Source organism: Rhineura floridana, chromosome 11, assembly GCF_030035675.1.
Source record: "Rhineura floridana isolate rRhiFlo1 chromosome 11, rRhiFlo1.hap2, whole genome shotgun sequence".
Taxonomy (NCBI): domain Eukaryota; kingdom Metazoa; phylum Chordata; class Lepidosauria; order Squamata; family Rhineuridae; genus Rhineura; species Rhineura floridana.
This window is the reverse complement of record NC_084490.1, coordinates 30,044,954-30,058,025: the sequence shown is the minus strand read 5'-3', so window position 1 is coordinate 30,058,025 and position 13,072 is coordinate 30,044,954. Positions and strand designations below refer to the sequence as shown.

The window sequence follows — 13,072 nt, the reverse complement described above, 5'->3', positions numbered from 1 at the left end:
ACCTTTCGTGAGACAGATGACATCTTTACCTTTTTCCAAGTTTTTGCTCACTCTTGCAGAGATCAAGGGGTGCCTAAAAAGTACTGGATGAGTGCTTTATGCATTAATGCTGAAGGCGAGTTGAGAGAACTGTTGAACTCCCTGCCAGTGGAGTATGCAGATGATTTTGACCATTTTTATGCTCTGGCCAGATTTCACTTTGCTTTAACAGCAGAGGATTGTTTTCACCGCTTAGAAGCAGATCAAAAGAAGCCTCGAGAAAGCTTCTCAGCGTTTTCTGCACGAATGGGCAGAAATGTGGAACGTTGGGCAAACACGGCAGAAGCTGTAACCCGAGAAGAGGTTTTAGATCTGTTTGCTAAAGAACTGTTTTACAGACGTCTCCCTCGAGATTTGATGGCTTTGGTCAGAGACCAGCAGCCCCGTTCGCTGGCTGAAGCAGGCATGCTAGCTGATCGTATGTTTAAAAACAGAGCTGGAGAAAAGTATACTTTGTTCCGAAGACCGGAGAATGTTCCTGTGAAACCGCCGGGGCGAGAGACTGCAGGTATGCCGAAACCATGGCAACCGCCGAGGGAAGTGAAGGGAGGGCCTGCTGGCTACTCCAAAGTATCTTCCACTCAGACAGAGGCTGCAGTGCAAGAGAAGCCCCGTGTAGAGATAATTTGCTTTAAATGTGGGAAAAGTGGGCATAAGGCTAATTGCTGTTCTGAAACTTTGCTTAAGCCCAATCCTGCTAGAAGGAAGAACCCAAAGGTTGCTCCAGTTGCGCGTGTAAGAGACTTAGCGTCCCCTGGAGCGGAACCCTCTGAACTTTCTTCTTGGTCGTTAGCAGAGGAGAATGAAGGAGCGGAATTGGACTTTGTATTTTCTGCCTCAAATTCACAAGACTGTCCTGAGACTCCTCGTGGATCTGTAGTCAGAGCCCTGCCGGTGAGTGTTGTACAAACTGTGTCAGGGGACAGAGAGGGAGGAGTAAAGAACAGTTTGTTTCCAGAGAAAGACTCCCCAGGACCCCTTTCATTGGAATGTAAAGAATGGGTTCAAACGCAGTTTTCCGAACCCATATATGTTAACTGTATTAAGGTCAAGGGGCGAATCGATTCAGGCTCAACAATTACCAGTATTGCGGAGCGACTGGTCAAGCCGGAGCAATATGTTCCAGGGTTACAAGTGGCTGTCACAGCGTATGGACAGCAGACAGTGCAAGTGCCCATAGCTGATGTGGTGCTTTCCTACAGAGGCTGGACTGGACGCCATAGAGTTCTAGTGCATTCAACCAATAGTTTGTGGGATGTTTTGATAGGCACAGACCTGCTTTTCCTACACCATAAAGAGACTGAACGTAGGGCAGAGAGGGATGCTCTTGCTAAGTCCCGAATTTTGTTAGACACCTTGAAAGGTAGTGGGAGAGAAGCCAAGGCTTCAAAGGAACGGACCGTGCGCTTACTTAAGCCACAGGAAAAAAGTTCGCCTTTGCAGCCCAGAGGAGGCGGGCGGATGGAATGCAAAGTGCCGCCTGTTGACTCTCAAGGAACTAAGACAGCTCTAATAAAGAAGGGAAGCCTCCAAAGTTGTAAAAGCAAAACGGAAGCTAACTCGGCTGTTTTATTACAAGCTAAGGAATCTGAGACTCTTAATGGACATTTAATTATGGCTTGTGTTAAGGTGTGTGACTTTGCAGAAGAGAGAGCTGGGAGCTTGCCCGAACAACAGGGAAAAAACTCCTTGCAACCCAGTGGGGGGGAGACAGAAGAATGTAAATTACCGGCAGCCCGCTCTCAAGCCTTTAAGGCAGCTTTATTGAAGGATGAGAGTTTGCAAAACTGCAGGGAAGAGGCCGAGAGGAGCCCTCCTGCTTTATCAGAGACTGTGAAAGTGAGATTTTGTCAATTTGGGTTGGGGGAAGTTGTGTATCTGGGCCACAGGGTGGGGCAGGATTGTATCAAACCCCTGGAAGCCAAGATTGAAGCTATTCACAGTTGGCCTGTCCCTAAGACTAAGAAGCAAGTTCAGTCTTTTTTGGGGTTAGCCGGCTATTACAGAAAATTTGCCCCCCATTTTAGTAGTGTTGCTGCCCCCTTAACTGAATTGTGCAAAAAGACTATGCCAATGCGTGTTGTTTGGACTGATAAATGTCAAAGTGCTTTTGATGCTTTAAAGACAATGTTGGTAAACTATCCTGTTCTGAAAGCTCCTGATTTTTCAAGCCCCTTTGTAGTTCAAACGGATGCCTCTAACTTTGGGCTTGGAGCTGCTTTGCTCCAGGAAGACGCTGCTGGAGAATTACACCCTATTGCATACATTAGTAAGAAATTGCTTCCAAGAGAGCGTAATTTGGCTACCATTGAAAAGGAGTGTCTTGCTTTGGTTTGGGCTCTTAACAAGTTGCGCCCGTACCTATGGGGACGGCATTTTCAATTGCAGACAGACCATTCTCCTTTGTGTTGGTTGAACAGGATGGAAAACTCCAACCAAAAATTGTTACGTTGGAGTCTGGCCCTTCAGGATTTTGATTTTACAATCCAGTTCATCAAGGGGCGTGATAATATAGTAGCTGATGCTTTATCTCGTCTATCTGTTCCAGTTGATTGATATTTGATTCATGCCTATTCCACGGACTGATTTCCCGGCTCTGATGACCTCTGGACTGTTTTTAGACCTTGTTTTATTCTTTTACGTTTTTAACATGTTTTATGGACTTTTATAAGATTTTATGGCTTATGACCTTTTTTGAACCCGGACCAGCTTTTGGATCACCCCATCTTTTATTCTATCTCTTTTTTTTTAATAAAGTCTTCTTTTTTGGGGTGTTTTTAGGGGTCCCTTAATGTTTTCTTCTTATTGTAACTTGTTGAATTTTATAAATATATTTAAAAGGCATAAGTCAAGAAGTAGCTCACTTGCTTAAAAATGTATTAACTTGTTTTTTCTTAGATGCTGTATATAGTGCAATGTTGGTGGATTTTTTTTTATTATTATTGTATTGTTTTCTTATTCCTGGTTGCTGTGGCGATGACGCAGAACTATCCAGAGTTCTGACATCATCTTCCCAAAAAGGGGCGTGTCATGAACCTGTAATGGTCATGAGTTATTAAAAATCTAATAATGATATTTTGGCTCCAGTAAGGGACTCTGGGAGATGGTTCCAGTTAGAAAAGACAGGCCTTTGCCAATTTGTAAAGTTAAGTTTCATTTTTCCAGCTGAAGACGGTTAGAAGAAGCCTTAACAAGCTGCACCTGTTTATCTTTACTGATTAGTAAGTGCCTGGCACCCAAGGTCATCCTTGGCCTGTACAGTTGGAAAACATAGTTGGGAGGGGGGCCTGAAGGCGCGAAAATGTGAGAAACATCGAGAAGAAAGTTACATCAGCCAATTCCTGATTGGTCAATTAGTTTTGGACCGTTAGGATTCTTTTCCCTTAAGTATAGGGCTAGAGACCCATAGCCTTTGTTCTCTGTTCTCTGCCTATGCTGACTGACACCAGAGTTCCAAACCTTTCTGCCTTATGGTTCCAAGGGGTTGCTTATGGGAAGGCAACCTATGTCTGGTTCCATTGCTTTATGTTGAACATCCATCTCTCTTAGGAGAGGTGCCAAGCAACCAACTACCTCCTGTGTAAGTAGTTAGGAAGCTAGTTTGTTATTTTCTTGTTGTGTGTATGAATTCTCTTGTAAGAACCTAAACCCCTGTTGGGTGAATGGTCTTAAAGGATTATTTGCTGCTATATGATATGTGCACTTATATTTTATAATAAAGCTACTTCTATTTAACCTGGTGTGTTCATTTGGGAGAAGGAGTGGTTCTGAATTCAGTGCTTCGACCATTCCCAAGTCATTCACTACCAAAGAGGGTTAAGAAGTTAAAAGCTTGGATTCTAAGTGTTAAACCAGAGGTGCCTGGCAAGGAGTGTAACTGTGACTCTTGCCTTTTAGGACCTTGGTTTTATATATCTTCTGGGCTCAGAGATCCCCTGGCTCTGAGTGGACCAGTATACAGGGGTGGTGGCAGCCTACCTTCTACCTTGCAGGGTTGTTGTGAGCGTACACAGCCTTGGTAAGGGTGAAGTAATTGCTTTTTGGTTCCAGTCTCATTTCCCTAAGGGTGGGGGTCTGAGCCTGACGCATGAACCCAGTACCTGAGGGTCTGGCGGGCATGACACTCTGGACCTTGTTTTCTGTGTTGGTCGAGAGATATGTGATCTTGGTGTGGAGGACCTTTCATTAGTTCCGTTGTCATGGACAGATCACTTCCTGGTCAGATTTAAACTTACTGGGACTCAGAGCCTCCGCAGGGGTGGGGGACCAATTAGAATGGTCCGCCCCAGGAGACTGATGGATCCAGACGGTTTCCTGACGGCTCTTGGGGAGTTTCCTGTCACCTCGGCAGGTGATTCTGTCAAAGCCCTGGTTGACCTCTGGAATGAGGAAATGACCAGGGTGGTGGACACAATTGCTCCTAAGCGCCTCCTCTCGCGGATTGGAACCAAATCTGCTCCTTGGTTTACGAAGGAGCTGGGGGCGATGAAACACGAAAGATGAAGGCTAGAGCGCTGTTGGCGGAAAACTCGGAGCGAATCTGATCGAACACGTGCTAGAACCTATTTAAGGACTTATTCCGTGGCAGTGCGGGCTCAAAAGAAAGTCTTCTTTTCCGCCTCCATTGCGTCTGCCAAGTCTCATCCAGCGGAACTGTTTCGAGTGGTCAGGGGCCTCTTAAATTCTGACCCCTGTGAATATGATAGTGACCATGCAACAGTCCGCTGTGATGAATTTGCACGACATTTTGCAGATAAAGTCACTCAGATTCTCTCTTAGACACCAATGTTAATACAGTCTCTGTGGATGTAACTTTGGCCTCTACTTGCTCGATTAGAATGGATTCTTTTCAGCTTGTTCAATCCGAGGATGTGGATAACTCCTTGGAGAGGCACATCCTACCACCTGCATATTAGATCCTTGCCCCTCCTGGCTTATAAAAAATACCCGAGGAGGACTAATTGAATGGGTCAGGGAAGTGATTAATGCCTCCTTACTTCAGGGCAGAATACCGTCCTGCTTAAAGGAGGCAGTAATAAGACCCTTATTGAAAAAATCCTCCCTGGACCCCTCATTATTAGGTAATTATCGCCCAGTTTCTAATATACCTTTTTTGGGCAAGATAATAGAGCGGGTGGTGGCGACCCAACTCCAGAGATTTTTGGATGACACGGATTATCTAGATCCCTTTCAATCTGGTTGCAGGCCTGGCTATGGGACTGAGACGGCTTTGGTCGCCTTGGTGGATGACCTACGCAGGGAAATGGACAGGGGGAGTGTGTCCCTGTTAATTTTGCTGGACCTCTCAGCTGCTTTTGATACCATCGACCATGGTTTCCTTTTGGGTCGCCTAGCTGGGATGGAACTTGGAGGCATGGTTTTATGGTGGCTCCGGTCCTTCCTAGAGGGACGAACCCAGAAGGTGATTATGGGGGATGTCTTTTCGACCCCTTGGCCATTGACCTATGGAGTCCCCCAGGGTTCTGTTCTGTCCCCCTTGTTATTTAATATATATATGAAGCCGCTGGGAGAGGTTATCTGTAGTTTTGGGGTTCGAAGTCACCAATATGCGGATGACACCCAACTCTACTTTTCTTTTCCATCTAACGAAACTAAGGAAGCCATCAAGGTTCTGAACCATTGCCTGGTATCAGTGATGGATTGGATGGGAGCAAACAAGCTGAAATTAAATCCTGACAAGACAGAGGTGCTCCTTGTCAGTCAAAGGGCGGATCAGGGAATAGGGATCCAACTTGTGCTGGACGGGGTTACACTCCCCCTGAAATCACAGGTTCACAGTTTGGGAGTTCTCCTGGACTCGGCCTTGAACCTGGAGGCACAGGTCTCGGCTGTGGCAAGGAGTGCCTTTGCTCAACTAAGATTGGTACGCCGACTGCGCCCGTTCCTTGACCTGTCAGACTTGACTACGGTGACACATGCCTTACTTACATCCCGATTGGACTACTGTAATGCGCTCTACGTAGGGCTGCCCTTGGAGACTGCTCAGAAACTTAAACTGGTACAAAGAGCTGCAGGCAGGATGTTAACTGGAGCTGGGCTCAGAGAACATACAACCCCGCTGTTGTACCAGCTCCACTGGCTTCCAATCTGTTTCCGAGCACAATTCAAAGTGCTGGTTTTAACCTATAAAGCCCTATACGGCTGAGGTCCAGGCTATCTGTTAGATCGTGTCTCCCTCTATGACCCTGTCCGAACTTTGAGATCATCTGGTGAGGCCCTGCTCAATATTCCATCTTTCTCACAAGCTTGCTTTGTAAAAACACAGAATAGGGCCTTTTCAGTGGCTTTTTCAGTAGATTGTGGAATTCCCTCCCTAGCGAGGTTCGACTGGCTGCCTCACTTTCATCCTTTTGTGCCCAGGTTAAGACTATTTTATTCAGACAGGCTTTTAACTAATATTGTCTTTTTTAACTTTTACTGATTTAATCTATTTTTAATTGTTTTAAACTGTATATTGCTTGTTTTTAATTGATTATGGTTTTTATTTGTAAGCCGCCCTGAGTTCCTTGGAAATAGGGCGGGGCATAAATATTTTAAATAAATAAATAAATAAATAAAATATGCACTGCAATTGAAAGAACAGTAATTTGCAGGGCATTAGTGGAATCCATTCATGCATTGGCTGTTAGTATAATATTTATTTTCTCTATTCTTTTGGAATATTTATACCATGCAAAGTGGTCATTGTTTATTTTTAAGTCAAACAGTGTAATGTTTGCTGTCTCAGCCTTTTGAAGTTTTGACTATACATCAGACCACTTGAAAATAGATAGGTGACACAAAGGGAAAAATTGACAAACACCTCTTGAGTATAACCAAATCATTTTACCAAACGCCTTAAATTTTGAAATACCTTAAATTGTAAGAGTCTGTTTTTCCTTCAGCTTCTTTAGGGTATGATGTGTAGATGATGTGTGAGTCCCCTCAACAAAGCACATTCAATCTTCCTGTGGCACTTGCCACAGTGTATATAGCTGTTGTTGTTGGTTTTTTGCAAAAACAGGTCTTTAAATTACTGCATATGTAATGACAATATTGATCATGTTATGCATTACCAAATACTGACAGCATTAGGTGAGTTAAGTTCACTTTTGGCTTTTAGGACCTCCCTCCCACGAGTGTCACACAGCTGATCAGAAAACATTGTTGAAATTCCTCAATTCCCTGTTACTCTGTTTTTGTAGAGAACATAAACAAATAATTAATGCTTGCAATATGTGTCTCAGTGCATATTGCACTAGCATTATCTCAGATTTCGTTAATTATATCCAACTACAGTTGGCAAATTATTTAATGTTACACTGCTAGAATGTGTGTTTTATGTGAAATGATGGGTTACAGCACTGTTTCCCAACCTGTGGATCATCATCTGCAAGTGGGTTGTGAAACCTGTGCAAGTGGTTCACAGGATTTATAGTAAACCTAAAATAATTATTGCTTTTTCTCCTTAACTGGTATGAAAAATACATCTTACATATTTTTGTATTATTGGCATATTATAATGCTGTGTTTTTACATTTGTAACCAGTTGCCCCCACACCTGAAGAGAAGACCCGTGAGGCAAAACATTGAAACAATGGTCATAGTTTGCAATATAACAAATTGGAAGAGCTATAAACCGAATTCAGAAAGTAAGGGCAGGTGAGGATTTTAACTGATTATGGCAAGGAACATCCCTCCAGACCCTTGGGCATGTAGTGCGGCCCCAGTCTCTGGCTCCCCAGAAAAGGATGGGGAGAAACTTACTCCCGTCTTGCTGGGTGAGCATGGGATATGTGAACCCAACCTACATAACCCAGGCCCTGCATTCCAGAAGTTTCCCAAAACATGCATGTCAGGCCTAAAAGGCACCCCCCACACACACACAAGTGCACTGTGTCTTAATGCACTGGCAGATCCCTAAACCCTTAACCTAATAATGTCCCAATATACCTAACGTTTCTCTCCTCACCTTCTTTCCCTCCTTCATTCAATGCCCAAAGAGAAAACTGTCCACATCACTCCCAAGGTGTCAATCAAATTCTTCCCAGCATTGTACAGTAGAAGGAAAAAAGAGGGATCCAAAGGCCAATCAAGGATTCCCTTCAGAAAGTTCCTACTCAGCCCCTTAAAACAAGAGATGAGTCAGAGCCCACACTGCATATAGGGAGACAAGGTGGGTATAACAAACAGAAAAGGAGGAAGAGCTCTGGGAACAAGCAGGCTTATAAACCCCGTGATTGGTCAGTGACATCCATGTGCCCCCCCACCCCAACCCTTTGAGATTCAATCTCCCGAGTCCTCTTTCAAGGAGGAGTGGTGGAAGCAAATGCACTCCTGCAGTAAGAAGGGGAACAATACTGTCAGAAAGGCTTAAATCTTACTTTTTAACTTCTAACACTGGGGAACTGTCCTGACGATGGTTTGCCACAAGGTGCTTGCACAGGGAGTTAAATCCTTTTGATGTGAAGGCACTAATAGATCTCATTCCCTGACTTTCAAGCACAGATAACACAGGTGCTCCACTATGACAAGCTCATCCCACTTGGTGAGAACAGATTTTTCCCCAGGTCTGAGCCAGGAATCAGTTTCTTAAGCAGAGAAGCCATTTTTCTGACACAGCATAGAGAGTAAATTTGCGGTTCACCATACCAAAAAGATTGGGAACCACTGGGATAGAGCATGAGATTTGAAAGTTGATCCAGAAGGGCCATTTCACTAATTCAGCAAGGAAGCCCTTTGTTTAGCATTTCAAGAAAATGTTAGGCTTTTAAATGATGATAGAGAAATATGAATGGAATAACCCCCCTTCTCTGGAAAAACAGATTTGGAATTATCCATGAAAACGAGATTTCTTTTCTGGATGCCAGCTTCAGTAATCCATATGCAATGTCTTGATGGTCCAGCATATGCTTCATCTTAATTGACAGAAAAATAACCACCTACAGGGATAGTTCACTCATGCCATACTCCCCTACACGACTGTTGTGTGAGTTGTGTCGGGCTGCCACTGAGTCTGCAATGAATCTAGATACCAATTGCAATTGAGGTAGGAGATCCCACAATATTAAGATTAAAGATACTAGGAGGAAGGCTTTTATCAATTGCATTACTAGTGTGGGCAAAATTATCCCAGTCTATACTCTATGGAAAATATTAACATTTATTGTATATATATCCGCTTATATTAGAAATTAGCTTGTGGAACTGGTTTCAAAGAATGTTAGGTTGTAGGTAGCCAACAAATTGCAATGCACAAGAAAACAATGACACTGGATATATGCTAGAAGAGACAGAGATCCATTTATGAGATAAAAATGATGTTCTCTGAATGCTGAAATGTTTACTGCAATTTCACTAAGGTAAAAACTGCAGGACAACCATCTGCATACAATCCCACTCTTAAAAAACAACCCTGGAGAAAGATTTGGAGGAATGCCCATGATCAAACAATTTCCACAAAGCAGTTTTAATCTCTTTGTTTCGCATGCTGTAGATGAATGGATTCAATGTGGGAGGAATAATGGTATATATCACTGCAAAAACCATGTCCAGATCAGAAGAAGCATCAGTGGGAGGTCTTGCATAGGCAAATACTCCAGTGAACAGAAACACAGAGACAACAGTGAGGTGGGGAAGGCAAGTGGAGAGAGCTTTTTTCTGACCATGCATAGAGGGGATTCTAAGCACTGTAGAAAAGATTTGCATGTATGTTATGATGATAAAAATAAAACATCCCACTCCTATACTAGCGCTTATCACAAGAAACCCAACTTCAACTAAGTAAAAGTCACTGCAGGAGATCTTCAGTAAGGCAGGGATTTCACAGAAGAACTGTCTGACAGCAATAGAACAGAAGGTGTTTGCGAAGGTGCCACAAGTGTGTAATATGGCATAAGGAAGACTAGTCACCCACACAATGGCTACCATCTGAACACAGGCCCCTTTGTGCATAATTGTCTCATACTGGAGTGGGTTGCAAATAGCGACATAGCGATCATGTGCCATTATGGTTAGGAGGAGAAAATCTGATAATACAAATAAGAAATAAAGGAAAACCTGAGCAACACATCCAAAATAAGAAATCCACCTGCTATTTAGAAGGGAAATAGCCATTGATTTTGGTACTATGACTGAAATAGTTGCAATGTCCGTCATGGCCAAATTAATTAGAAAGAAGTACATGGGAGTGTGAAGGTGGTGATCAAAGGCAATTGCCACAATGATGAGAAGATTTCCTGTTATTGCTGTCAAGTACAATGCTAGGAACACAAAGAAGTGTAAGATCTGTAGTTGCCGGATTTCTGAAAATCCCATCAGCAGAAATGTAGGCATGGAGGTTTGATTGTGCATTTTGTTCACAGTACTAATTCATCTGCTGCCTGTACAAGGAAGAAGATAACAACTATTAATGTAGAACTATTGATTCGCCAGTTTACTTTGATGATCAAATCTGCCAGACACTCCTTTGCTGAAATTGTCATGGGATAAAAATAAAATTAAAGTAAAATAAAGATATCCCAGTCCTATACTACAGTTTATCAGAAGAAATCCAACTTCATTTAAGTAAAAGTCAGAGCAAGAGAGCTGTTCGGACTTCACAGAAGTACTGACTGACGGCATTAAAACAGAAAGTGTTAATATAGAAACCAGTTTAATTGAACATTCAGCGCCAGACAAGGACGCCTACATGTGTTGGAAGTTTAACTTCAGTCAATGCATTGTCTTGCTATGTGCTCTGAATCTATTGACTATTAGGGACAATAGATATAGTCAGTTGGAAAGGCCCTGCTTGAATTCTCTCCATGTTAGTTTCCTCAAGTTTAAGCATGCCTTTGATTGGTTAGACTGATTTTCTCAGGGCTGTCATCACTTCAGTGTCCTCCTCCTTCTTCCCAGAATTCTCCCTCTACCTGTTCAATTCAGCTAATGTAGATGATTAGGCTTTCCTATCCATGTTAGGGTTGCCAGCTCAGAAGAATCCCAAACCCTGAGATTTAAGGGGCGGGCCCTAGTGATATCATGGGAGTGTGCCCTAGTGATGTCATAAGGTGGATGCTAGTGATGTCATTAAGCATGATACAATAAGCATCAACCACAGTTTCTTGGAGCATACCACTGAAACAAAAAAAAAAATACTCTGATTCGAAATTAAGAGAAATCTTAGCTGAATGAGAGTGTTCCCATGTCCAGATGAAATGACAGGATTATTCCTTCTCACTTGCTTAGAGATCTTGGGTAAGGAACATTTAATCTAGACTACCTGCTTCTGGCTTCTGGCCATCAGGCCAGTCCAGTCAGCAGAAGGCCACTGTAGGAAGAAAGGAGCCTAGTATTAGTGGAGATATTAGATGGGAGCACCCAGGAGTAAAGATGGATGTCCCTAAAGGCTGAAATTCTGAAGGGACTTACTAAGGGACTAAGTCCCATAGAACTCAATAGGACTTATTTCTGAGTAGATATCATTAGGTTTGTGCTGTTGGTAAGGCTTGATTAGGGATCCTCTGCAATTATATCCATATCAAAGTAAGATTGGCAACCCCCTGCCTGGAATGCTCTGCCTGCCTTTTAACGTGCTGCTCCAAACTTCTTGACAGACTTGACCCTTCACTGCAAAGAGAGGACTGAAAAATGAGTAAGAGTTAAGAAGATTCTCTGCTATCTCCTGCCTACTCTGTGGGCTGCTATAAACCCACTTTGACAGCCAACCCAATTCCAGTGAGTCGTAATTGACAAAGAGAAAACACACATGGTTTGGTCTACCTTCACAGGCGGTATATTGGGAACAACAGCAGTTGAAGCCTCACTTCCCAATATCTGAATCCTCTTTTACCACTGTTGGGCAAGAAACAAACCATCATGCAAATAACAAGGTGCATCATCAGTGGCTTTAAAGGGGTTGAGCTGACCACATGGAACCATTGTTGTTGCTCCCACGGATGCAAGGGAGTAAGGTCAGAGGTAAATGAAATGCAAATGGAAAAAGAAAAAGGAAAGACAGTGGTAATTTCCTAAATGCAATACCATACCAAGCACAACAAGATCCCTATGAGTAAGACAGAAAACTCAGCATCCTACAACCAATCAGGGTTCCTAACCAAAACTGAAAATATCCTGGCAGCCAGTCAGCCAAGGTCACATAAATCCCCAAGCAGCACAACCTGACCTGGTAGCTGCAGTTAGTGCAGAATGCTGGAGCACAATTGCTGACATGAGTGAGACCCTATCAGCACATAATACCTCTGCTCTGAAATCTGCACTCGTTGCCGATTTGCTACCAGGGCAAGTTCAAAGTGTGTTTTCCATGTTATGGGTTCCGCATAGTACTTGTTCTGCTCTTATAAGGAATAGATCCTTTAGTGTGGCAGCACCTACACTTTGGAACTCCCTGCTTATTGACATTAGTAGGTGCCTCCATTTTAATCTTTTTGGCACCTGCTAAAATATTTTTGTTTAGGCAAGCCTACCCAGGCATGTAGAAGCTAGTATATATTTTATCTGTTTTTAATACATTGTTGGTTTTATTATTTTGAATGTTTTTAATACGTGTCTTTAACTGTTTTTGCTAATAATTTTATTGTTTTAATTCCTTCTATAAACCACTTTGAGTTTGGTTTTTTTTACAATAAAACAGTATATAAATCTTGTAAATAAAATACATAAATACATTTTGGAGTCACTGTGGCCCTTGGGTCTCTTTCCATTTTTAGGAACAAAGGAATCTGCCTTATGCTGACTCAGACCATTTGGTACTAGGGTTGTCAGGTTCAGGGCCTGAGACTGATCCTGTATTTTTGGGAGAAGAGAAGGTCAGTCAAGTGCAGGTGTTCTTGCAATAATGGGGAAAACCACAAGGTGGAATTCTCCCTTCCCCCTGCACACCTTTTAAAGATACAGAAGACTTCTTGGAGGCTGGGCCTGGCCACAAAGAGGTCTTCTGTGTCTTTAAAAGTTGTGCAGGGGGAAGGGAGAATTCCACCTTGTGGTTTTTCCCATTACAATGTTGCAAGAACACTTGCACTTGGCTGACTTT

At 42.9% G+C, this 13,072-nt stretch overlaps 1 protein-coding gene across 1 annotated transcript; it reads right to left on the bottom strand.

Annotated features, from left to right (window-relative positions):
• Positions 1-9,441: 9,441 nt before the first annotated feature.
• LOC133367707 (olfactory receptor 14A16-like) lies at positions 9,442-11,865 on the bottom strand. Its single transcript, XM_061591805.1, has 2 exons — positions 11,803-11,865; positions 9,442-10,421 (listed from the first exon to the last, which is right to left on the bottom strand). The coding sequence occupies exon 2, from the start codon at positions 10,390-10,392 to the stop codon at positions 9,442-9,444; it is 951 nt and encodes a 316-aa protein (XP_061447789.1). The 5' UTR covers positions 10,393-10,421; positions 11,803-11,865.
• Between the last annotated feature and the right edge of the window lie 1,207 nt (positions 11,866-13,072).